At 36.0% G+C, this 26,525-nt stretch overlaps 1 protein-coding gene and 1 non-coding gene across 2 annotated transcripts; both read left to right on the top strand.

Moving 5' to 3' along the window:
- The first annotated feature begins 2,396 nt into the window (after positions 1-2,396).
- On the top strand, positions 2,397-5,657 carry LOC100801467 (receptor-like protein EIX2). The gene has a single exon (XM_014770627.1). The coding sequence runs from the start codon at positions 2,397-2,399 to the stop codon at positions 5,655-5,657; it is 3,261 nt and encodes a 1,086-aa protein (XP_014626113.1).
- Positions 5,658-24,587: 18,930 nt separating this feature from the next.
- On the top strand, positions 24,588-24,694 carry LOC113000325 (small nucleolar RNA R71). Its single transcript, XR_003265615.1, has one exon. It is a non-coding gene; the product is annotated as a small nucleolar RNA R71 (small nucleolar RNA).
- Positions 24,695-26,525: the final 1,831 nt, after the last annotated feature.

The raw sequence follows: 26,525 nt of genomic DNA, 5'->3' as shown, positions 1-26,525 counted from the left end.
TATACATTTATTCAATTTTCTTATTATCTTTTTTTAAATAAATTATAATTTTATTATTTTTATGTGATTTTATACTTTTCAGTTACTTTAAGAGCTGGATTTAATAAACACTTGTAATTTAATAAGTTATTTTTTTTAGTTTTCAACTATCAGTTTTTAGTTTTCCAATTTTTAATTAGTGTTACATAATCATATTTTCCAAGGTGACAGTAAGGGTTCTTTTTATTTTTTTAAAAACAAATAAAATTTTAAAATGATTTTTGAAATGATAGTAATTATTGCCTATTTCAAATTAATTATGTAATTTATGGTATATATAACATATAAGGCATAGTTGTATTTGGTTAGTTTAATTTTATATGCGATATGCATTAAATCATTAATGTTCCTGAATATTTGTGCTTTTATCCCATTTGTAGCTTATCCTTGGAATTCCACCATGTTAGTAGATAAAATTTGGACGAAGTCAGCTAGAACGAAATTGTGATCCGAATGATAAACTTGACAATTGGTGTAGAATTTATAACCTTGCTTGACACGATGAAGGTCCGTGATCCTCAGAATTTCTGCCTTCTCTTTAGGACTCAAGATAAATATTTATTTTGAATATTTCATTTTTATCTTTAACTTACGAGCGATTTGTCATTTGCTCCCTCTCTAGCCGGGTTCTTTCAAGGGGATTATTAAGCAGATTGGTGTTATCGGTTCAAAAGATTGTTAGTTTCTGTCAAAAAAAATAAAAATTGTTAGTTAATGTAAATGTATATGTGACAAAATTTTGGATTTAATGTTTCAATATTTGTTTTACGATTTTGGACTTTATAAATTGAATAAATAATCTCTGTAATGAAAATGTAAAGTTCTTTAGTCGTGCTGTGTATAATTTGTTGATTTTTATTCTTTTGTAGCTTATCCTTGGAATTATATTTGAGTAGTCGTAGAATTTGGACCAAGTCAGCTAGAAGAAAACATGGATCACAAATCGTCGTTCTAGCTAAAATTGTTGAAGATGTGAATATTAGATATCAGACTTAGACTTTTATGTTACTTTTAGGAAAAATAAAAGTCAAAGTTGACTGAAAGGATAAAATTATTTTAATCTTATTTTTTAGGTATGATCTCTTAATGATTTTATCTTTTTGTTAACTATTTTAGTTATTATGTTTATAAATACGTTGATTCATATATGAATAAAAATAAATATTTGCCATCTCAATTTTCTCTATGTTTCTTTTCATTGTTCAACACTAGTTATTATTAACAAAAATTAAAACAACATATTACTATCAAAACTCTTATCTTTGAGGGATATGTGAGTTGAGAGAAATCATAATAGAGGGAGAAACATCATACACAACAGGTCCACTGCCACTTTTGATGGTGGTGAGAAGTATGAATTATATCCCTGAACTACCTTTAAATCCAACGATGACTCAAATGAAGAATCACAGAGAGAACAAAAAAGGCTAAGGCGAAAAATTTCATTTTTCTCTACTGTGTCAAAAATCATTTTTACAAGAATTATGAACTTTAAGTCTACTAAACAAATTTGGGATTATCTTAAATTAGAATATCAAGGTTGTGGAAGAACCAAAGGCATGCAAGTACTCAACTTGGACAGAGAATTCGAGATGCAAAGCATGAAAGAGACCGAAACAATTAAAGGCTACGCTGACCGATTGTTAGGCATAACAAATAGTGTGAGTGAGAACCCGACTTTGTGTGATTTAGTGGAGAAATAATGCACATGTAGAGAGAGTGTGAGAAGAAAAATTGTGAAACAAAGTCACCTTGTTGAGAGAAAAATGTCTTTGTGTGAGAGTGTTATCATTTCTTATAACCATTGAGTGGGGTACTTGGATTTGTAGAGTGATACACTATTCGGGAAGGGTTATAATCTTGTAATCATTTTTGTGATTGGAAAATACTTTTTGAGACGATTCCCTGGACGTAGGCAAGAGGTGTCGAACCACGTTAAATTATTATGTTTATTTAATATTTTTTCTACAATGTAATATTTGTATGTTCTCAAGATCCTTTTTGAGTTATCAAGATCCTTTGTTGAAAATTTTATTTGTGAAAGTATTAATTACCCAAATAAAAATAAGTCTTTGCAATCTCAATTTCATCTATGTTCTCTTTCATTCTTTAACACTTTATATATATCTGTTGTTATTAACCAAAAAAACAACAAAAATTAATATAAAAACGTCATAATCAAAATTTGAGTTACATACATATGTAAGTCAATAATAAGACATAAGTTATATGAATATTCAATAAAAAAAATATTGAATTCACGCTAGTGCATGCAAACAATATAAATATTAGAGCCGCTTTGCTTAGAGAACCAACAACTCCTTAGAAAACTTGTTTCCTATATGCATACTGTGATCATGGATACTGTCACTTTGATGATGCTTTTGTTGCATCTTTGTTGCCTTACTTCACTGATGTTTAAATTTGGCATTTGCACAGGACCCTCAGACTCAGAGACTTTCTGTGTTCCTAGTGAACGTGAAGCGCTTTTGAGGTTCAAGCATCATCTCAAAGATCCTTCAAACAGGCTCTGGTCTTGGAATGCTTCCAATACCAATTGTTGTGATTGGACTGGAGTTGTTTGCAGTAATGTAACAGCTCACGTCCTTGAGCTTCACCTCAACACTTCACCACCTCCACTGCCTTATTCCAATAACTCTGATATTGAATATGAAGAAGCTCTTGATGCTTATCATAGCTCAAAGTTTGGTGGTGAGATAAAACCTTCCTTGCTTGAGTTGAAGCATTTGAGTCACTTGGACTTAAGCGGAAATTCTTTTGGGTTTGTGCAAATTCCTAGTTTCCTTTGGGAAATGACCTCCTTGACTTACCTTAACCTCTCTTGTGGGGGATTCAATGGGAAGATTCCTCATCAGATTGGGAATCTTTCTAATTTGGTCTATCTTGACCTGAGCTATGCAGCCAGTGGGGAAGTTCCATATCAAATTGGGAATCTCACAAAATTGCTTTGTCTTGGTCTTCAAGGTTTAGACTTTCTATTTGCTGAAAATCTTCACTGGCTTTCAGGTCTTTCCCAGCTTCAGTATCTTGAATTGGGAAGGGTAAACCTTTCAAAATCATTTGATTGGCTACAGACTTTGCAAGCTCTTCCTTCTTTGATGGAGTTACGCTTGTCACAATGTATGATCCATCGTTATAATCATCCATCCTCAATTAACTTTTCTTCTTTAGCCACTCTTCAACTTTCCTTTATTTCTTCACCAGAGACTTCTTTTGTCCCCAAGTGGATATTTGGACTCAGAAAACTAGTTTCTCTTCAATTAAATGGTAACTTCCAAGGCTTCATTCTTGATGGCATTCAAAGCCTTACACTTCTTGAAAATCTTGACTTGTCTCAGAATTCATTCTCATCTTCTATACCCGATTCGTTATACGGTCTTCATCGTCTCAAGTTCTTGAACCTACGATCCAGCAACTTGTGTGGCACTATTTCTGGTGTCCTGAGCAATTTGACTTCTTTGGTCGAACTTGATTTGTCATATAATCAGCTTGAAGGAATGATTCCAACTTATTTGGGAAATTTGACTTCTTTAGTTAGGCTTGATTTGTCACGTAATCAACTTCAAGGAAGAATTCCAACTACTTTGGGAAATTTGACTTCCCTGGTTAAACTTAATTTTTCACAAAATCAACTTGAAGGACCAATTCCAACTACTTTGGGTAATCTCTGCAACTTAAGGGAGATTGATTTCTCGTATCTCAAACTCAACCAACAAGTTAATGAAATTCTAGAAATTCTCACTCCTTGTGTTTCGCATGTTGTCACAAGACTCATAATTTCGAGTTCTCAACTTTCTGGCTATCTGACAGATCAAATTGGGTTGTTTAAAAATATTGTCAGAATGGATTTTTCTAACAACTCAATTCATGGTGCACTTCCTAGATCATTGGGAAAACTTTCATCATTACGCATTCTTGATCTTTCCCAAAATCAATTCTATGGAAATCCATTTCAGGTTCTTAGATCACTTCATGAATTGTCATATCTTTCAATTGATGACAATCTGTTTCAAGGAATTGTCAAAGAAGATGATCTTGCAAATCTTACAAGTTTAAAAGCTTTTTTGGCATCAGGGAACAATCTCACTTTAGCAGTGGGTCCCAATTGGCTCCCTAGCTTTCAGCTATTTGAATTGGGCATGAACTCGTGGCAATTGGGTCCTAATTTTCCATCATGGATTCACTCACAAGAGGCTCTTCTATCATTGGAAATTTCTAACACAGGGATATCAGATTCTATCCCTGCTTGGTTTTGGGAAACATGTCATGATGTTTCTTATTTGAACCTCTCTAATAATAATATCCATGGCGAGCTTCCAAATACATTAATGATTAAATCTGGTGTTGATCTAAGCTCAAATCAATTACATGGAAAATTACCCCATCTAAATGATTACATCCATTGGTTAGATCTTTCGAACAATTCATTCTCTGGATCCCTGAATGATTTCCTATGTAAAAAGCAAGAGTCGTTCTTACAATTTCTCAATCTTGCATCGAATAATTTATCAGGGGAAATACCTGATTGTTGGATGACGTGGCCATATCTGGTTGATGTAAATTTACAAAGCAATAACTTTGATGGGAACTTACCCCCATCCATGGGTTCATTAACTCAGCTACAAACTTTGCACCTTCGTAGTAACTCCCTCTCAGGAATATTTCCTACCTTTTTGAAGAAAACAAATATGTTGATTTGCTTAGACCTTGGGGAAAATAGCCTTACAGGAACTATTCCAGGATGGATTGGAGAAAAGCTCTTAAACTTGAAGATTCTTCGCCTTCCATCAAATAGATTTACCGGTCATATTCCTAAAGAAATATGTGATATGATTTTTCTTCGGGATTTGGACCTTGCAAAAAACAATTTGTTTGGAAACATACCAAATTGTTTAAACAACTTGAATGCCATGTTGATTAGGAGTAGAAGTGCAGATTCATTTATCTATGTCAAGGCATCCAGCTTGAGATGTGGGACTAATATAGTTAGTTCACTCATATGGGTGAAAGGAAGAGGTGTAGAGTACAGAAATATTCTTGGCTTGGTGACAAATGTTGATCTTTCTGGTAATAATTTATCTGGTGAAATTCCAAGAGAACTTACAGATCTAGATGGACTTATTTTTCTAAACTTGTCCATCAATCAGTTGAGTGGCCAAATCCCACTAAGTATAGGGAATATGAGATCATTGGAATCCATTGATTTCTCATTCAATAAACTTTCAGGAGATATTCCTTCAACCATATCAAACTTGAGCTTTCTCAGCAAGCTTGACTTGTCTTATAATCATTTAGAAGGGGAAATTCCAACAGGCACTCAAATTCAAACCTTTGAAGCATCAAACTTTGTTGGAAACAGTTTGTGTGGCCCACCACTACCTATCAATTGCAGTTCTCATTGGCAAATATCTAAGGATGATCACGATGAAAAAGAGAGTGATGGGCATGGAGTGAATTGGCTCTTTGTGAGTATGGCATTTGGATTTTTTGCGGGATTTTTGGTAGTGGTTGCTCCTTTGTTCATTTTTAAATCATGGAGGTATGCCTATTATCGTTTCCTTGATGATATGTGGCTCAAAATGGAGTCTTGTTGGTGAATGTACATTTTTAATATATCACTAGAAGAGTATTCATGCGATTGCCAGTTTTTATTGATTCTCACGCATGTTTTAAAACTACTACTAATATATACTAATAGTAATAAGTTTTTTTTGGATGCATGTATATACTAATAAGTTGATATATACTAATAAGTTTTTTTTAATACATGTTTATAGAAAATGTTGAGTATGTGTGATTTGTTAAAATATAATTGATATTGAAATTAATTACATGAAAATTTAATTCAAGTAATTAATTAAATTATTGATTATAGGCATGTTATTTTGTGTGACAAGTTTAGTAAAAATTTGAGTTTAAAATCTAATTCTTCCACGTACAATGTAAAATTACATTGTGTAAGATTAGACAATATAAATTCATCTTGTGTAAATTAAAATTGAGCGTGATTAATTTAAATTACATATTTATCTGGATAATTAACCCTATCACTTATATTAGTTACCTCAAGATTAACTAATTTTTGGTAAAAACAAAATTAATTTTTTATATCTAAATTCTACTTTAATCATTTATGGGCAAAATTTGAAAAACTAAACCACTCATTTATGCCCCTACCTGTTCGGCCAGCACCACCAGCGCACATCCATCACCTTTCTTGTTTCAAATCACATATCATGTCCAAAAAAACCGCATTAACCATTGAATAATCCACCTCCCTCAAGTACTACTTGAACAAGCAGTAAGTTTCTTTTAACACTCCAAGACCACTTATAAACCAATAACAAAATATGTTGCTCATTATCCTACTCTGGCCGTGACATTTAAAGAGAGAAGGGAGAACAAGTTTAACTTTGAAGTGGAGTTCTTCCCTTGTGCTAAGTTTTCGTAGCCTTCAAGTGTTGAAATTCACTCATTTTCTTCATTTTTCTAGTGCACCAACTAAGGTATGGAGGGATTGCTCATTCTTCTCTAGCCTTACTTGTTCTATATATGAAGTTTTCTTCGTGAATATGTGAGCTATGAGGACAGTTAGGGAACTGATTCTAAGGTGCACAAGTTAAACCAAATATGTTATTAGAAAAGGAAGGAGAGAAATAAGATTGGAAAAAAATATTGTACTTTTTTTTGAACTTATGACTTTTATATTCTATTTTAATTCAAAAAAATTTCTTCTATTTGTATTTTTTTTTTCTTCTAAACCAAACACAACTATGAAAGTTAAAAGCTCCAATCACCCATTCACATTCACACTTACACCATTATTGGTTTATATCGAGACTGTTACAAGCTTATACAAATAGAAAAGAGAAAGAAAGTAATTGCATTATTAGGCTAAAATAAAATCTAGAGAAATCAACACTAATTTCTAAAGCCATTTGAATATTAATTTAGCAATAGTTTCTAATTATATTTGAATACTGATTAAGCCACAGTTTCCGGTTACATATGAGCATAATTGTATACACCAATTGAAGAAAATTAAAATAGGTCTCTCAATTCGGCAATTAGTTGTCGTCGTTAGAGTGAAGAGAGGAGAATGTGAACCATGGAGGCCTCAACCTCTTAAATAGAAGACTTGTGGCCACAACATGGTTGGTTGGCAAGAAAGACAGAATGTGAGAGAAGTGTGAGCTAATGCTCTTCACTTTTGTAAATGATTCCTATCAGCAACCAATTTGTTAAGGAGATTGACTCCTTCACATCTTCATAGCTGCAACAACTTGTTTAATTAATCAAGGAAATCACAATAGTTGAAGATCGTTACTGACAATGTTTACAAATGGTGGAACAAAGCATCAGAGGGGCCGAAGAAATACAAGACATGGTTAACGACTTCCATCTGACTACATGTTACGAACAGAACATAATGCAGGAATTAAAGAGCTGGTTTCGAGGCACCAGAACCTTCAAAGGAAGAAGAAGAGCAGAGAGGAGAGTAATTTGCTAATTTCATTCATATCATGCTGCTTATTACATGCTATTGTATTTATACTGATTTCTACATAATAGATTTTGTCCTTTTGTGCTAGAGGAAATCAGAAATCGTTATTCTTGTCTTCCTTGCTGGCAGCACAGATCATTCAGCATCATTCCTCAGGATCACACGTAGTTCTTAAGGTAAGCAGGCTTGACATCTTTCTTTTGGTATTGACTGCTGCTTGCACCTCCTTTTCTGATTAATTTGCACCCTTCTTTGCTGTAGACACCCCTGTAGTTGCTATGTCTTGATTCGCATTTATTTCTTCTGAATACACCGTGTCTGCTATGCTATCACGCTTCCCTATCACTGCATCTACAAGATGGTACGTGCTCAAGGATCTAGCAGAAACAAGACCGCAACAATCTTAGAAACAAGAAAAGATGCCAACAAGGCAAAAGCAATTAGCAGTATGAGTAGAAAGAAACTAAAATAGATGCATTACTTCTTCTTTCAAGTGTATGTTTTGTGGGTGTGTTCTTGTGGTTCTTTTGATGGAGAGTATTGTGCTTTGTGGTTATAACCATGACCACTGAAGAAACAGAGAAAAAAACAGAGAGGAAGGGGAATTGAGTCTACTACGTTGTCTAATTTTTTAGTGTTGGAGCAAAAGGCCACAACTATTGACTTATAAATGCCAGTCCTCATCAGGAACAATCCCACCATTACAATGTTTTATAAAATAGTTTTGTAAACATAATTTTAATGTATGAGGATGTTTATTATATATATATATATAAGTGAGAAGATAATCCGAAGCTCTTCAGATTTCCATTTTCATACTTTGTGTTGCCTGTGTAACAGTATGGCTCTTTTTTCACGTCATTCCTTTTTAAAATCAATTATTTAGATTTCCCAACGTTTGCAATGAAAGGTGCGTGTGATTGCATGATTATAAGGTAATTAAGCTCAACTACCCTTTCTTTTTTTATTTTCCTCTTACATGCTTCTTTCTTTTGATCCTTGTTTGTTTTCTTTTCTACCTTGTCTTTTGTGATATTTTATTTAATTCATTGATTTAAATAAAGAAATGATTAAGAAAAATAATGAATTTAAATACATTTTAGTGAATGCATTCTTATATATATATAAATTTTTCAATTACTCGGTGTTCTTAAATCTTCCTAATCAGTTCTTCTGATCTCCTTGACAATATAACAAAGCAATAATTTTACTAATGCACGTAAAAGAAATAAATAGAGTTGAGTTAAAATTCAACGTTACCTTAGCATTAGCCATCAAGCCTGAGGGCTCATTTTAAGTATCTATAAAAAGTGTTAAATTTTTATTAAAAAAAAAGGAAAGTTAAAAAAATTGCTTCCCTCACATGTGTCACACTATAGTTATTCCCACCGCTTTATCACTGCCATACTTTAAAATAAAATTTCTAATTTTCAATCTAATGCTAATTTATTTGCAGATGACAATATTATTTTTTCTCGAGCAACTGAGGAAGCAATGAAGATTTCCACTATCCTGAAATCCTATGAAGCTTATGGTCAAAAGATCAACCAGCAGAAGACTGAACTCTCATGCAGTCGAAATGTGCCTACCACCAAAATCAATGCGCTTGAGATGCTTCTTGGAGTAAAGGCAGAAAGGGAGACATTGATAAAATCTGTGGTACAAGCTATTCCCACATATGTGATGAGTTGTTTTGAGCTTCCTATGGGCTTATGCCAAGATATCGAGTGCATGATTGCTTGCTTCTTTTGGGTAGGTGGTTTGAAATCCAAGAAGATACATTGGATGAGCTGGGGCAAAATGATAAGGAAACGAGTCTTGGCTTTAGAGTTGGACGACTCTTTCACAGGACAATGCTAGCTAAACAGTGGTCGAGGATAATTCAGAATGAGGGATCTTATGGCCAAAGTGATGAAGGCTAAATGTTTTCGAAATTGTGAACTAAAATAAATTAAAAATAATTTTATTTAAAAATAAATAGAATTTTAGAAAAATAATTAGGTTTTTTAATTAAATAAATAAAAATAAATAGTTTTATTAATTAAAATAATGATTTTAAGATAAATAAAATAAATATATATTCTTAGAAAATAAAAATAAAATATTTTATTTATTTATTTCATAGGGAGTAAAATAGAATTTCTTTTTATAAAATAGTAAAATAAAAAATAGAATAAATAATAGGTTCTCCCTTCCTCTCAAATCCGTTTTGTCTTTTGTCTTTCAAAACCTTCTCTTTTTCTAACATACACTCAAACCTGTCCTAGTAAAACTATGATCTTGGACTTATTAATCGTTGGATTATTGTGAGATTTTAACACCAGGCTTGAAACTCATTTTTGCACATCCCCACCATTGGGAATTGCAAAGTAATACTTGCAGTGATAGAAATATCCCTCGCACGTAACTCTTATTTTTCTCATATACACTCAAATTTGTCCTAGTAAAACTACAATCTCAAACCCGTTAACCATTAGATCATCTTGAAATTTAAACACCAGGTTCAAAATTTATTTTCGCACACCCCCACTGTTTGATTTGTGAAATGATATCTCTTGTGAGATAAATGTTCCTCGCACGGAGACAATGAAATGGAAGCTCCAATTCGTTCTCCTTCTCCTTCTCTCTAGGATTTTCAGGTTTATGCTATTATTGTAAACAACAATCACAATGTTAATAATATGGATGAATTTGATGTTGTTGTCTCTTATTCTCTCATAATTACATCTTTGCTTATTTAACTTTCACTGGAATGTGAATGTACGTCATTGGTTTGTTTGCTCAAGTGACTTGCCCTCCCAATTAGAAATTGCATGTTCTACATGTTTGGTGGGGGTGTCATAAGTGGCGAGTAAAGTTGAATAAACATTTGATTGATTGTGTTTCCAAATCAAAAATAAGAAGTATAGACATTCATGTGACCTCATCTTATCTTTCTTAAAAGTCGTCTTTCTTAAAAAAAAGATTTGTGAAGAGCAAGAATCATTTGACTTAATCTCTCAATTGAAAATCCTTTAAATTTTTCTTGTCCTTGAAAATTCTTTTTCGAGAACCTGCACAGTTTCTTTCATTTCTTCTTTCCTTCCATTTCTTCTTGCTACAAGGTTGTGACAAACGATAGTAGCAGATATGTCTGAACCCTACACTGGGGCAATGACACCACCTTGCATAAGCTTCAAGCAAACTAGGGGGCAAATAAGAAGTTCTCACCCGGTAGGTCGAAAACCCGAAAGGGGAGCCTAGGCAAAAGTTAGGGAAATAAAAAAGGAAAAAAAATCAGGGGCGTGTTATCAAAGGTTTTGTCCCAAAATCCAGACTGTAAAAGTCTCAAGTCAAGATTTGAAATGACACATGGTCGTGTTTCATCATCCCAAACACTAATTTATCCCTTGTTACCCCTTTCGAGCCCAATCATATTTGTTTTCTTTAAATAAATAAAAAACAAAAACCCTAAGTAGGAACCACTGTCGAACTGGCAGAAAGAGCAATGCAAACAACACATGCATGAGGTTTACCAAGCTATAGGTTGGGCAATAATGATGTTAAGAAAAAAAAAGCAGAAAGCAAATCCACCAAAGGCGAGCAAAGCAAAAAGAGACAAAAGATCTCCAAATTTTACAAGGAAGGCACAAAAGTGCAATAAGGATTAATATATAAGACAAAAGGAGTAGAGCCCAACCCAAAAAAGTTGAAATGAATAAAAGTACAAGCAAAACTCTCAAGGTTCTTACTCAATATAACCCTTAAACACTCTTTGAACCTCTATGATCCTTTCCTTCATAGCCCTCTTACCCCTGACCATGTTAGAAGCCCAATAAAGCCCATGTGGATCAAGGAATGACTAATTTTTCTTTTAAATTTGGATTTTGGAATGGAACTCGCACATGTGACACCCTCTACCCCTCACTTATATACTAATAAAGGAATAAAAATTCAAATATTAATTAAAAGTATTTTTAAAACATTTTTAAATACAAGTCTTTCAAAGGGGTAAAAGGCTCACATTCACTTTCTTCTACATCATATTCAAACTTGTCCAAATAAATAATAAAGTCATCTCGGCTCAAACAAGGTCGTCTAAGCTTCATACAATTAATACATAACTTATATTCTAATGTCACATCCTATCAGAGTGTTGTGTTCCCCCTCTAGCATGAGGTTCTTCATAGTCATCCACCTATTCATCTGTTCCCCCGAACACAAAGTTCAAGATCATCACAGGATCCAAACACAAACAGCAAACCGAGAGTGAGTTATCACATTCCTAACTACTAGAGAGAAACAAGACAACATATAGTAGCCAAATACAATTTACTTAGCATATCTCACATTATTTCATCACACGTCTCATTCGTTTTCACAACATTCGCATACTTAATAGTCAAAACACAATATCATCAAATCAATCACTATAGAACAATACACAAGCATTATGCAGTAGATACACTAAGACTCAAGCCTATATGCAATGTGGTACCATGTCAGTGAAAAACCTCGTCGGACGCCTAGGAGTACATGACAAGACAAATCACACACTAGCAAGTCAAGCCACTCTCACTAGGTAATATCATAGGGAGACCAGTCAGGGTCACAGTGTTTTGCAAGAATGCTCCAACCATATGAGATCAACATAGGCTTAAAGGAGCATTCAAACCGTGTGACCCCCAAGGCCTACACTCCGAAGAGTCCGTCAGGGCTTCTCCCTCCTGATTCAAGTCCAACCCAGAAAATATTTTAGCACATAGACTCTATCTATGAACTGTACAAAACACACGACTCCTCAATTGTTCTCAAAATAGTTTTAACTCGTCGCCCTAAAAGGGACTTAACATTAACTCGTCGCCCTTAAAGGGACTTAACATTAACTCATCACTCTTAAAGGGACTTAACATTAACTCGTCGCCCAAAAATAGACTTAGCATTAACTTGTCGCCCTTAAAGGGACTTATAGTCGTGTGATTGTACAATTCATAGTTCATACTTAATACAAACATCTCATCTCAATACACATGTATTTCATCATCCGTCACATGTTCAATTTATCACATAATCACAGTTTGAATCATCATTTCATAACCTCAACATAACAATTTATAAAAAAGATTTTATCACAACATGGGGTGTAAAACCCCTGAAATAGTTTCTCACAATTATATCAAAATCAATTAATCAAATTCATGGGTTAAACACAAAGACATCAAGAGCACTCAAGTTTATCAATCAATTCTCATCAGTACATCAATTGGTACATAGAACACAATAATATTGTATTTATAATCATAAAGAGAAAATTATAATTCAATAAACATCCCAAAATAAACCCAAATTTAGTTCTCTAAGGATCCCTACACATGTTCATTTTAACCCTCAATTGCGATAAACTCATTTCTTACCTCTAAGTGGACTCACGTGTCTTCTGACAGCGATAGAGACATCTCTAACAAGTTCCTAAGATTCCTCTGGTTGCTCTGATAGGGTTCTCAAACGTTAGAGAGAATGAGAAGGGATTGAAGCCTCCATTTGTACTATCTTCATGCGATTCCTTTTTCTCCCTCCGCGAATATTATCTCGCAAATCCCAACGGTTAAAGTGTGTGCAATTGAATTTCGAACAACATATCCAAATTTGACTACAATCCAACGATTAACGAATCTGGGATCGTATTTTTACCAAGACAGTTTTGGGTTTCTGCGAGAAAATAAAAGGCTATAATGCGAAAGGTTTTTCTCTAAGCTCAGACATGATTTTTAAATTCCCAACGGTGGCAATGCTCGGAATTGGGTTGCAGATGTGGTACTCAAATTTCACGATGATCCAACAGTGAATGAGTCCGAGATCATCATTTTTCTGAGACAGGTTTTGTGGGCTGCGGGAAAAAGAAAGAGTTTTGGGGAGGAGGAGAGGAAAAACGATAATGAGGGAAAGAAGAGACATCGTCAGTCTAAAAACTGACCTAACATCGCTATTTATACCTAGGTTACACACAAATTATTATTAATCTATTTATTTATTTTTATTATTTTATAAAAAAAAAGAAATTCTATTTTATTCTCCATCAAATGAATAATAAAATACCCTTTTTATTTTCTCTCAAACCATTAGTTTAATTAATAAAGTTAATTTCCCTTATTTATTTAATTATAAAACCTCATCATTTTTCTGAAACTCTATTTATTTATAAATAACAATTCTTCTTTTTTTTTAAATTAACTTACGAAAAATAGGATGTTACAGCACACGCTTGTGGTTGTTGAATATATATATATAAGAATCCTTGAGGTTTTGCACTTGAACATTTGAAAAGAAAACTCATTCGACCAGGAGCTCGTGGAAAATGCCCAAAGACAATTGTGATAGTAGGGTACATCTGATGTTAGCCGCTTATGCAGACTCCTTAGGATTCCTTTTGAATCCAAGGGTGGCCTTTTTCATATAAATTATTTCGGGATTAGCCCATGTCATCAAGTTTCAACAGGATCAACGGACCCTTGGCATCACTCTATGATCTTAAATCAGGAAAGTTTCACTTGGTCATATACCAGGTGTAACAATCCATTGTCATCCTTCAATGGTGCATGTGATTGATCCCAAAGCCTTATATTTTCTTGTTGTGCAGAATAATCGAAGTTTTTAAACAAAAAGGGACGAACCATAGGACCAATATTTCAGTTGATTGATTAAATGTCAAATGGCTCCACTACTGTCACCCAAAAATTGTCAAGTGATTAAATCAAAACATACACTCTGAGGGAGTCCCCGAAGAGATTTTCAAAAAGATAGGATGAGGTTGCATGAGTTATCACGTCTTTCAAAAAGAGACAGTTAATCTGTGTTTTCCAAAAAAATGTATCAAAATCACACAAAAAAAAGGAAAGAATGTCATGAGCATTGCACAATTTTCATGATTCAAAAACATTTTGCATTGCTAGATACAAAGCCTACATTTACTGCATTTCAAGATGAAGGTAGCATGCCTCTGCATTCCAAAACTCATGTTCATATCAGGCTATAAGTGCATAGATTTCTCTTTATATACCAATTTCCAAAATCCAATGTCCTATCTTTTGAGTTTAGAATGAGAAGCTCTCTCAAAGAGTCAACCTCTTGCTTTCTTATAAGGTTAAGCCCTTGGGGACTAGTACCTATTGGCATGTTTCATAGGACTCAAAGTCCTTGCCTTTATCTTTCATAGGACTCAAAGTCCTCGCCTTTATCTTTCATAGGACTCAAAGTCCTCGCCTTTATCTTTCATAGGACTCAATGTCCTCGCCTTTATCTTTCATAGGACTCAAAGTCCTTGCCTTTATGTTTCCATAGGACTCAAAGTCCTCGCCTTTATCTTTCATAGGACTCAACGTCCTTACCTTTATCTTTCATAGGACTCAACGTCCTCGCCTTTATGTTTCCATAGGACTCAAAGTCCTTGCCTTTATCTTTCATAGGACTCAATGTCCTCTGTCTTTATGTTTTTCATAGGACTCAACGTCCTCTAGTTTTATGTTTCCTTGGACTCAACATCCTCTTTCTTTATGTTTTTCATAGGACTCAACGTCCTCTGTCTTTATGTTTCCATAGGACTCAACGTCCTTTGTCTTTATGTTTTCATAGGACTCAACATCCTCTGCCTTTATGTTTCCTTGGACTCAACATCCTCTATCTTTATGTTTTCATAGGACTCAACATCCTCTATCTTTATGTTTCACAAGACTTCAATGTCTTCTACTTTATGATTTCAAAGACTTCAATGTCTTATGTCTTTTACGCTTTCAAAGACTTCAATGCCTTCTGCTTTATGATTTATAAGACTTCAGTATCTTCTGTCTTTTACGCTTTCAAAGACTTCAATGCCTTCTGCTTTATGATTTATAAGACTTCAGTATCTTCTGTCTTTTACGCTTTCAAAGACTTCAATGTCTTTTGTCTTTATGATTTATAAGACTTCAACGTCTTCTGTCTTTTACGCTTTCAAAGACTTCAATGTCATCTGTCTTTATGATTTATAAGACTTCAATGTCTTCTGTCTTTGATATTTTCAAAGACTTCAATGTCTTCTACTTTATGATTTATAAGACTCCAATGTCTTTTGTTTTACGATTTTTCAAAGACTTCAACATCTTCTGCTTTATCTTTCATAGGACTCAATGTCCTCATCTTTATTTTTTCATAGGACTCAATGTCCTTGTCTTTGTGTTTCTTAGGACTCAACATCCTCTGTTTTTATGCTTTCAAGGACTTCAAGTGTCTTCTGCTCTTATGCTATAGGACTACAATGTCCTCCATTTTATGTTTTGTAGGACTTCAAGGTCCTTTGTTTGGTATTACAAGACTTCAATGTCCTTTTGCTTTTTCGGTTTCTTTTTTTTTTTTTCTCTGGCATCCAGTTTTGAATAGCCAGATCGCTTAAATGAAATTAGTGTCATTATCTTTACTTATATTTTATTTTCAATAAAAGATAAGTAAAAAGGGGTAATTGTCAGACCCTAATTTCATTCGGGTATAATGTTTTGATCATTGCTAATTGAATTACAGTGTTTGGCACCGGTTGTAGTGCAAGGCCCAGGGGTCGCTCAGGGTTGATGATTGATTGTCAGATTCGAAAACAAAAGCCACAAGGAAAGTGGCAAAATGGTTATTTTCTGGAACTTTCTAGACCTAAACTCACCCAGGCCAACATTTGGCTCACCTGGGCCATGGGAAAGCTTCAGCCTTAAGCAACCAGCTCACCTGGGCGAGCTTCCCCTGCACCAAGTCGCCTTTTCCTATAAATAACCATGCAGGGGAAGGGTTTAAGGGGGCTGGAACTGAAGAAAGAAAGGAAAAACGCAGAAAGGAGAAAGAGAAGAAGAAAAAAAAAAGCTAAGGTGCTGCCGAATTGAACCGTGGATCGTTTCCTACATCATTTCTCTTGCAAGCCTTGTACCCTGTGCAATAGTCGGTTAGTTTTTCTTAAGATTTTGATGTAATCTTTGTACCCTTATGTATCCTTCTTGATATTATATATGTAATCTTTTCTACTCAAATATCACTTGAGATCGTTTCAAGGTCCAACGCCTTAACGACTCTTTGTTTGCAATTCAAATAAATCTTTTGAAAAAACATAAAATCAATTCAACACACAAACATTGAGACTTAAAGAACTACGTAGGTCTGATTTCCTCATTGCACTTGAGGATACGTAGGAGCAAGGGCAACACCCTTGTCGATTCAAAAAAAATAATATTAAACAAATAAAAATAATATTGTAAAAGAAAAGAAATTCACCGTTCATGGAAAAATAATTAATTTTGTAGTCACGTTATTTTTATTCCACACTCGATTAAAGGTTGTCGTTCTTCGTGATGAGCGTGTGGGGTGCTAATACCTTCTGATCGAGGTCGTACCCGAATCAAATAAACATGAAAATGCAGTAACTAGGAAGTGATCCTAGGTCGTTTCCCAACGAGCAGTGACAAACCAAATGTTCATAATATACTTGCAGTAACAGTAACGATTGAGGGGGGTTTGTTTGTTTTGTGATTAAAGAGCAGAACAAGTAAACTGGAATATGAAACTACTAATATTAAAAACGGGTTGTTTCCTCTGATTCAGAAGCCATTCTCTTATCCTGGGTTATGGAGAATTCGTCCCTAATAGTCAACCACTTAATCCAACCCTATTTCAATTTACTAAGCGAAAATCAACTTAGGGTTTTCAATACGTGATTAGGCACCACATACACCAGTTAGCCCTTCGTCCATCAAGCATGAACGCAAGTTAGGCTCAGAGGCAATTAATCGAACACGAAGCGTGCACTGATTAATATTCACGAATTTGGGATAACTGGTGAAGGGAAAACTGCCAGGAAACCACATTACAAGCGAAACCTCAAAGAGAGTTGGGCTTCGTCCTCAAAAGGAAACAACACCAGAAAATCTAGTCTTCCATGGATTCAAACAGAAAACGCAAATGAAACATGAAGCAGAAACGTAAATGAACAGAAACGTAAATGAACAGAAATGTAAATGAAACAGAAACGTAAATGAGAGTAGAAGAAGAAGCTAGAACAAAATTGTAATTAGAAGCAGAAAACGTAAAATTGCATTACGTGAACAGTAGCATCAAAGCAGAAAACGTAAAACCCTAAAGCAAAAGCTCTAAATAATGAATAGCATAACAGAATAGCCTTGCACGAATCCCAAGGCTGCTATTTAAAAAGAGTCACTCAAAGTCACTGGGCCATATTACAATACTCTGGCCCAAAACGAAATAAACACTGAACAACATAAAATAAAATTGCGAAATTTCCTAATTAGAAATTAACTAAGGTAAGCGCTGCTTTATTTGCCCTCTTCAAGTCCATAACCAAAATCCGGATTAAGCCCAATGTTTCATTAATTCCTGAAATTAGATTAAAAACATCAAATTAGCTAAATGAGCCCAAATAATAAAACTGTCTGATTAATTGACAATTAAGACCAATCAGTAATTAAAATGGTGCAAAAAGGGTTTAGAAAATAGAAGAAAATGATGGCACATCAAAACCCCCCATACTTAGCCTTTTGCACTCCTGGGCAAAATGAAACAAAGAACAAAATCCAAGGATATCAAAGAGAGACAAACAAAAACATTCACATATTTCTCAATGAACATCAAAGAATGAAAGGAATGGGTAACATCTAACATAAGGAGATCCAAAAAGTCAAGACATTCATGAAAATCATCCAAGCAACCCAATCATGGCAAAATAGTTAATCAGCTCAAGAATGAAAAGTGATAAAGCCTCACAAGATATACACTCTATCTCTCAAGTGTCTAGGCTACTATTTACCCTCAAAGCACCCATGAAAGCAAACACCACATAAACTTGGCAAGATTCTAAAATTGACAATCAACCCACAAACACAAGCACATGAGGATCAAAAGGTCTTTTAAGGTTGTAATGGGGCCAAGGACAAGGTATGGAGAAATATGGAATAAGTGGCTAAATCCCAAAGGAATAGAGGAGCAATGGGGAATAAGTGCATATTAAGAAAAAAATAAGAAAATAAAAAGAAGTAAAGATAAAAATTAAACATAAAGAGTAGAACCAAGAGTTTCATCATTCTTGTGCAATTTAAGATCTTATTCACTCAACTTTATTGCTTTTCCTTTTTCTTTTTTTCGAATTTTTTTTCTTTTTTTTCGATTTTTTTTTTTTTACTCTATAGCCTTTGAGAAACAACATTTCATTCAGCATGTCCAACATTTAATCAATATACAATGTACATCAAGTATGGCCCAAAATACATCATGAAGCATAGCCAACAAAACAAGTTATCCAATGAAACAAAAACCCCCCACACTTATTCCCAAAACAATTCCAAAGCTCCAAAATTCCTTAAGGATATGGTGATATCATGGTTTTTCATTTAAGGCTTGTAGTGAGCTTCAAAACAAGGAAAGGGAAACAAGGCTCAAAAGGGTTATCAAAGGAATTAATTCAAGGTAAGTCCATTTGGCTAGAAGCTTATAAGAACAAAATTGCCTCAATCATTTCCAAATATGCATGTGAATTAGGAAGCATCAACAAGAATCAAGCCAAGGCTATTGTGCAAGCAATCAATGGGGCAAAACACACCAAATGATTATGATGATGGATGGCTCAAATTCTCACAAAGGTAAACTCATCACTTTCAAATTGAGCTTTCAAAACTATCATGACATGTAGAGGAGAATCAAGGATTTCAAGTCACAAAATGTCAAGAACTTTTATTTTCAAAACAATTACCCATTTCTTGAACATATCCTATAATTCAAAGAAAAACATGCAAAGTCATACATGCACACAAAATTGACCCAAAATATTAAACTAAAAATCCGACGAAACTAACAACATTAACAAATTAACACAACTAACAAATTAACAAAACCAACAAAACTAGCAAAACCAAAGAACACTCCCCCCCCCCCCCCCCCCTACTTAAACAACGTCCTCAATGTAGCACAATTAAAAGATTAAAAACAATTAAATCATCAAAGAGAATCGGACAAGTGTAATAAAAGCAAAGAAGGAGATAGGAAAAGAAAAACTCCCTAAGTCATGGTGGAGGAAGAGTAGGGTGGAGTAAGGAAGTCTCTTCCACCACTACGTCCACTAAAGAAGGGTTCGTGAGGAATGGCTTAAGTCGATGTCCGTTGACCTTGAAGCTCTTGTTTGTGGAGTCGCTTTTGATCTCAACTGTACCATAAGGAAAAACATTAGTAACAACAAAAGGACCAATCCACTTAGACCGCAACTTACCACTTATGAGTCCAAGCCTAGAATTATACAATAACACTTTTTGTCCAACCATGAAGTCCTTTTTAACTATCATGCTATCATGGAACTTCTTGGTCTTTTCTTTGTAGAACTTGGCATTCTCGTAGGCTTCTAGGCGGATTTCATCTAACTCACTCAGTTGCAACTTTCTTTCCTCACCAGCTTGATCCATAGAGAAGTTGCAAGTCTTCACTGCCCAGTAAGCTTTGTGCTCAATTTCCACTGGAAGATGATATGCATTTCCAAAGACAACCCGATAAGGAGACATTCCTATGGGTGCTTTGTAGGCAGTCCGATGTGCCCAGAGAGCATCATCAAGCCTGGTACTCCAATCTTTCCTGCTTGGCTGCACAATCTTCTCTAAAATTCGCTTGATTTCTCGGTTAGAAATTTCTGCCTGTCCATTGGTCTGGGGGTGGTATGGTGTGGATACCCTGTGTACCACCCCGTACTTTTTAAGCAGGGCATGCATTGTCCTGTTGCAAAAATGGGTTCCTTGATCACTAACAATTGCTTTAGGTACTCCAAACCTGCAAAATAGATTAGACCTGAAAAAGTCTGCAACAACTTTAGCATCATTAGTTCTAGTGGGCTTGGCTTCCACCCATTTTGAAACATAGTCAACTGCAAGGAGAATGTAAACATAATCAAAAGAGACAGGAAAAGGACCCATGAAATCTATACCCCAGACATCAAACACCTCACAGAATAGCATAGGTTGCTGAGGCATTTGTTGTCGCCATGTAAGTGTATTTCCTGCTCTCTGACACTGCTCACAAGTGCTGCAGATCTTCCACGCATCTTTAAAGATGGTGGGCCAATAAAAACCACAACCAAGCACCTTGCGAGCTGTCCTTTAGACACCCAGATGACCTCCCGGTGCGGAAGAATGACAGAACTGCAGGACTGAGTCAGTCTCATGATCTGGAATGCACCGTCTAATGACCTGATCACTGCACAATTTCCACAAGTAGGGGTCATCCCAAATAAAATGCTTAGCATCACTTTTAATTTTATCTTTTTGGGCCTTAGATGCTAAGGGAGGAAAAACAAAAGCAACTAAATAATTGACAATATTAGCAAACTAGGGAGTAGAAAGAGAGTCAGAAATACTATACAGTATATACAAATGATCATTCGGGAAATCATCCCGAATAGGTGAATCTGCATCAGATACACGTTCGATCCGACTCAAATGATCAGCAACTAGATTTTGTGCTCCGCTCCTATCACGGATCTCCAAGTCAAACTCTTGGAGCCAGAACATCCATCGGATCAACCTAGGCTTAGAATCAGCCTTCTTCAACAAGTACTTTAGAGCTGCATGGTCAGTATAAACAATAATGCGGGTACCAAGCAAATAAGATCGAAATTTTTCAAGAGCAAAAACTATGGCTAGAAGCTCTTTCTTAGTAGTAGTATAATTCGCTTGGGCAGCATCTAAAGTCCTAGAAGCATAATATATCACCCTGGGCAATTTATCAATTTTCTAAGCAAGGACAGCCCCCAATGCATAATTTGATGCATCACACATAAGCTCAAAAGGGGTTGTCCAATCGGGTGCCTGGATGATGGGGGTGGTAGTCAGCGCTCTTTTGAGGCAATCAAAAGCCTCTTTGCATCTGTCATTAAAGTCAAACTCCACCTCCTTTTGCAACAAGTTGGACAGTGGAAGGGCTACTTTGCTAAAATCCCTTATAAAGCGCCTGTAGAATCCTGCATGACCAAGAAAAGATCGCACCTCTCGCACACAAGAGGGGTAAGGCAATTGTGAAATAACAGAAATTTTTGCAGGATCTACTTCAATACCCTTATTGGAAATAATGTGGCCTAAAACTATACCTTGCTCAACCATAAAATGACATTTTTCAAAATTTAGAACAAGGTTAGTTTCAATGCATCTATTCAAAACTTTTTCCAAACTATTCAAACAACCATCAAAAGAGGATCCATATACAGTGAAATCATCCATAAACACCTCTATGCAATTTTCTAAAAAATCACTGAAAATACTAATCATGTACCGCTAGAAGGTACCAGGGGCATTGCACAGGCCGAAAGGCATCCTCCTATAAGCAAAAGTGTCGAAGGGGCAGGTGAATGTGGTCTTTTCCTGATCCTCAGGAGCAATAGTAATTTGCATATAACCAGAAAAACCATCAAGGAAACAGTAGTGGGATTTACCTGCCAGGCGTTCAAGCATGTGGTCAATGAATGGCAGGGGAAAATGGTCCTTTTTGGTAACCTGGTTCAGTCTCCTATAGTCAATGCAGACTCTCCAACTGTTCTGCACCCGAGTAGGAATCAGCTCCTCCTTCTCATTTTTTTATCACTGTGAGGCCGGTCTTCTTCGGGACTACCTGGACGGGACTCACCCATTGGCTGTTGGAGATAGGATAAATGATTCCAGCTTGCAAAAGCTTGGTTATCTCCTTCTTCACTACATCAAGAATCACCGGGTTGAGTCTTCTATGTGGCTGTCTTACTGGTTTAGCTCCATCCTCTAAATTTATTCGATGCATACATGTGGATGGGCTAATACCAGGAATGTCCGCCAGGGTCCAGCCTATAGCCTTCTTATGCTTCTTAAGAACTGACAACAACTTCTCCTCTTTCTCATCAGCAAGGGAGGCAGATATAATCACTGGAAAACTCTTGCTATCATCCAAGTAAGCGTATTTTAAATTTGACGGTAGAGGCTTCAATTCTGGTGTGGTCGGCTGGACAGTGGTAGAAGGAGATGGTTTCTCAGCCTTTACCTCATAAAGAAAGTCAGAGGTATGTGTACTTCCTGAAACATGGTTAGTCCTATCTGACTCTATAAAATCAATCTCGAGAGGTAAAACACCACCACCAGACATGCAATCAATATCACTCTCAGATTCACTCTCAACATCAAATTCAGACATATGATCAAGTACAATTTCAGACTCAATGCATGAAGAGTGAGAGGCATGCAGATTAGAATAAAGATCATTCATGTATTCATCAAGAACATGGTCAATTATTTCAGCACGAAATACAGAAAGATCTTCAGATGGGTATTTCATAGCATCCAGAATATTAAAATGAACAGTTATATCACCAAACTCCATGGATAGTGTGCCTGCATATACATCTATCTTAGTTATAGCAGTTTTCATAAAGGGTCTGCCTAGAATGATGGGAACTGATCCTTGAGAGAATCCATCCTCCATATTCAGAATATAAAAATTAACAGGGAAAATCAGTTCACCAACTCTAACTAAGACATCTTCTATGAAACCAACAGGATAGGCAACACTTCTATTAGCTAAATGAATTACCACATCAGTTGACTGCAAGGGACCTAGAGATAGAGAATTAAAAATAGACAGAGGCATAACACTAACAGAGGCTCCTAAATCTAGCATGGCATTGTCAAACTTACTATTCCCTATAATACAAGGTATGCTGAATGTACCTGGATCTTTGCATTTTTCAGGAATTTGAGGAACAGATTTACCAATCAATGCGGAGACATTTCTGCCCATGCTAATTCGTTCACTTTCTTTAAGCTTCCGCTTATTAGTGCACAGCTCCTTCAAGAATTTAGCATATCTTGGAATTTGCTTTATTGCATCCAACAGAGGTATGTTTACCTCTACTTTTCTAAACGTTTCCAAGATCTCTTTCTCTGCCTCTTCCATTTTTTTGTTGGAAACTGCTCTTGGAGGGAATGGAAGAGGGGGAGTGTGCTGCTTCTGCAAATCAGAATTACCTGTGGAAGAAGATTCACCTGCACAGAAATTGTTAGGTAAATTTTTGTCATCACCTTTTTCTGGAGTAGAGTGAAGTTTGGCAGGTTCATTTCCAGATGAGGAAGGTGCTACGTGTTGAGGTCCTTGACACTGCTTTCCCGACCTCAATGAAATGGCACTGACATTTTTGGGATTTTGGATAGCTTGAGAAGGTAGCTTGTCAGAATTCAAGGACTATTGTTGATTCAATTGTGTAGCTAATTGTCCCATCTGATTAGTCAAGATCTGAATGGAGGCTCTGGTCTCTTGTTGAAACTGCATGTTCTGCAACGTCATTTGCCTCACGAGTTCTTCGAGGGAAGGTTGTGGAGGAGCCTCAACTGTTGGCTGTTTCTGGGGTTGTTGTTGTTGTTGGATTAGTGGAGGAATGTATGGTCTGCTTGGGCCAGCAACATTTTGGAAGGAAGGAGCAAGCTGCTGTTGTTGTTGTTGAGGGCTAGACCATCTAAGATTAGGGTGATTCCTCCATCCAGGGTTGTATCTGTTGTTGGAGAGGTCATAATTGTTCTGCTGTGGTTGATTTTGCTGCTGAGGTTGAGGAGGTCTATTGTAAATGTTTGCAGCATAAGCTTCAGGCTGCTCAATTGCTCCAGGTTGCTGCATGGAAGGGCAAAGGTCTGTATGGTGGTCAGCAGAGGAGCACAAACCACAAACCCTTGCGACAGGTACAGATTTCTGATTCAAGGCCAGCTGGGTTACCAAGTTAACCAATGCATCCAGTTTGCCTTCAAGCTTCTTAGTTTCAGATGATGCATATGGGTTTGTAGCTACCTCATGCACTCCTCTAATGACTATGGCATCATTTCTGGCGCTAAACTGCTGGGAGTTGGAAGCCATCTTCTCAATTAAATTTCTGGCTTCAACAGGAGTCATGTCTCCAAGGGCTCCACCACTGGCAGCATCTATCATACTTCTCTCCATATTACTGAGTCCTTCATAAAAATATTGGAGAAGAAGCTGCTCTAAAATCTAATGGTGGGGGCAACTGGCACATAGTTTTTTAAATCTCTCCCAGTACTCATACAGGCTCTCTTCACTGAGTTGTCTAATACCTGAGATATCCTTCCTGATGGTTGTGGTCCTGGAAGCAGGGAAAAAATTTTCTAAGAATAATCTCTTAAGGTCATCCCAGCTCGTGATGGACCTTGGAGCAAGGTAATACAGCCAGTCCTTTGCCACTCCCTCTAAAGAATGAGGAAAAGCCTTCAGAAATATGTGATCCTCTTGGACATCTGGGGGTTTCATGGTGGAGCAGACAATGTGAAATTCTTTCAAATGTTTGTGCGGGTCTTCACCTGCAAGGCCATGAAACTTTGGAAGCAAAAGAATCAGTCCAGTTTTAAGAACATATGGGACATCCTCATCAGGGTATTTGATGCACAAGCTTTCATAGGTGAAATCAGGTGCAGCCATTTCCCTTAGAGTCCTCTCACGGGGTGGAGGTTGTGCCATGTTCTCAGAATGTGCAAAATCAGAATGCTCAGAATCAGAATGCTAAAAATTATAATGCTCAAGATCAGGATGTTCAAAATCACCAATAACAGAATGCACAGATTCACCAGTAATGGAATGCTCAGAATGATCAAAAGGTATAAAATGATGCCTAACTAATCTGTGAAATGTCCTATCTATCTCAGGATCAAAGGGTTGTAAGTCAGATGGATTGCCTCTAGTCATACACTACATTCAGCATGCACACAACTAGTTGCCTTGTCATGTAAATAAAGGTGTAGGTTTGAACTACAGCTACCCTCAAATGATATCCAAATGACTTGAAATTTTGTGAGCAACCTTATAAAATGATGAGAAGATAGCACAAAAAATTTCAGACAAAAATTCAAAGTCTAACTATGAAAGCTAAAAATGGTAGGTTAAGAAAAATAAGTGAATAAAACTTGAAAAATAAAAAAACTTTTGACAGAATCGCTTTTTTTGAACGATGGAGACCTCAACCAGCCTACAGCAGGCTACCATAGTGTAGGAAATTTTTTTCTACCCCAAATGCATATATAATAATTGCGATTCTGATAACCGGAGCAAAAGTTATGGCCGTTTGAAGTTTTGACAAACACAAAATTTGCTAGTTTTTTGGAACTTTCAAATCTGACCAAACTAAAGGCTCTAGCTATTTTTCCCACAAAATATGGATTAAAAGAAGTTACCACAAAAAAATTCAGCCAAAAATAACAACCCTAGCTACTAAAACAAAAAATCACAAATGATTCAGCATGGGTGGTTGCTAAAATCCGTCGCTAAGGGATTTCTACTACTACTCTGGTTTGCCGCAAGCAGAAATGGTCGCTAAGTCCGTCGCAAAACACTATTCACAGCAAAACACCCAAAACTGAAACAGGGGAAGCGCTCAATAGGAAAACTGAAACAGAACACACACTAAACAAAATATCAAGATACTAAACGACACTAACACACATACTAACACAATACTAACAATTAAACATAAAACACGGAAGAATTTAACACACAACGCTAGCTATTATGAACCTTTGGACACTGCTCCCCGGCAACGGCGCCAAATTTGATCGAGGTCGTACCCGAATCAAATAAACATGAAAATGCAGTAACTAGGAAGTGATCCTAGGTCGTTTCCCAACGAGCATTGACAAACCAAATGTTCATAATATACTTGCAGTAACAGTAACGATTGAGGGGGGTTTGTTTGTTTTGTGATTAAAGAGCAGAACAAGTAAACTGGAATACGAAACTACTAATATTAAAAACGGGTTGTTTCCTCTGATTCAGAAGTCATTCTCTTATCCTGGGTTATGGAGAATTCGTCCCTAACAGTCAACCACTTAATCCAACCCTATTTCAATTTACTAAGCGAAAATCAACTTAGGGTTTTCAATACGTGATTAGGCACCACATACACCAGTTAGCCCTTCGT

This window comes from Glycine max, chromosome 18, assembly GCF_000004515.6.
Source record: "Glycine max cultivar Williams 82 chromosome 18, Glycine_max_v4.0, whole genome shotgun sequence".
NCBI lineage: Eukaryota > Viridiplantae > Streptophyta > Magnoliopsida > Fabales > Fabaceae > Glycine > Glycine max.
This window is presented reverse-complemented; position numbering and strand designations above follow the sequence as displayed.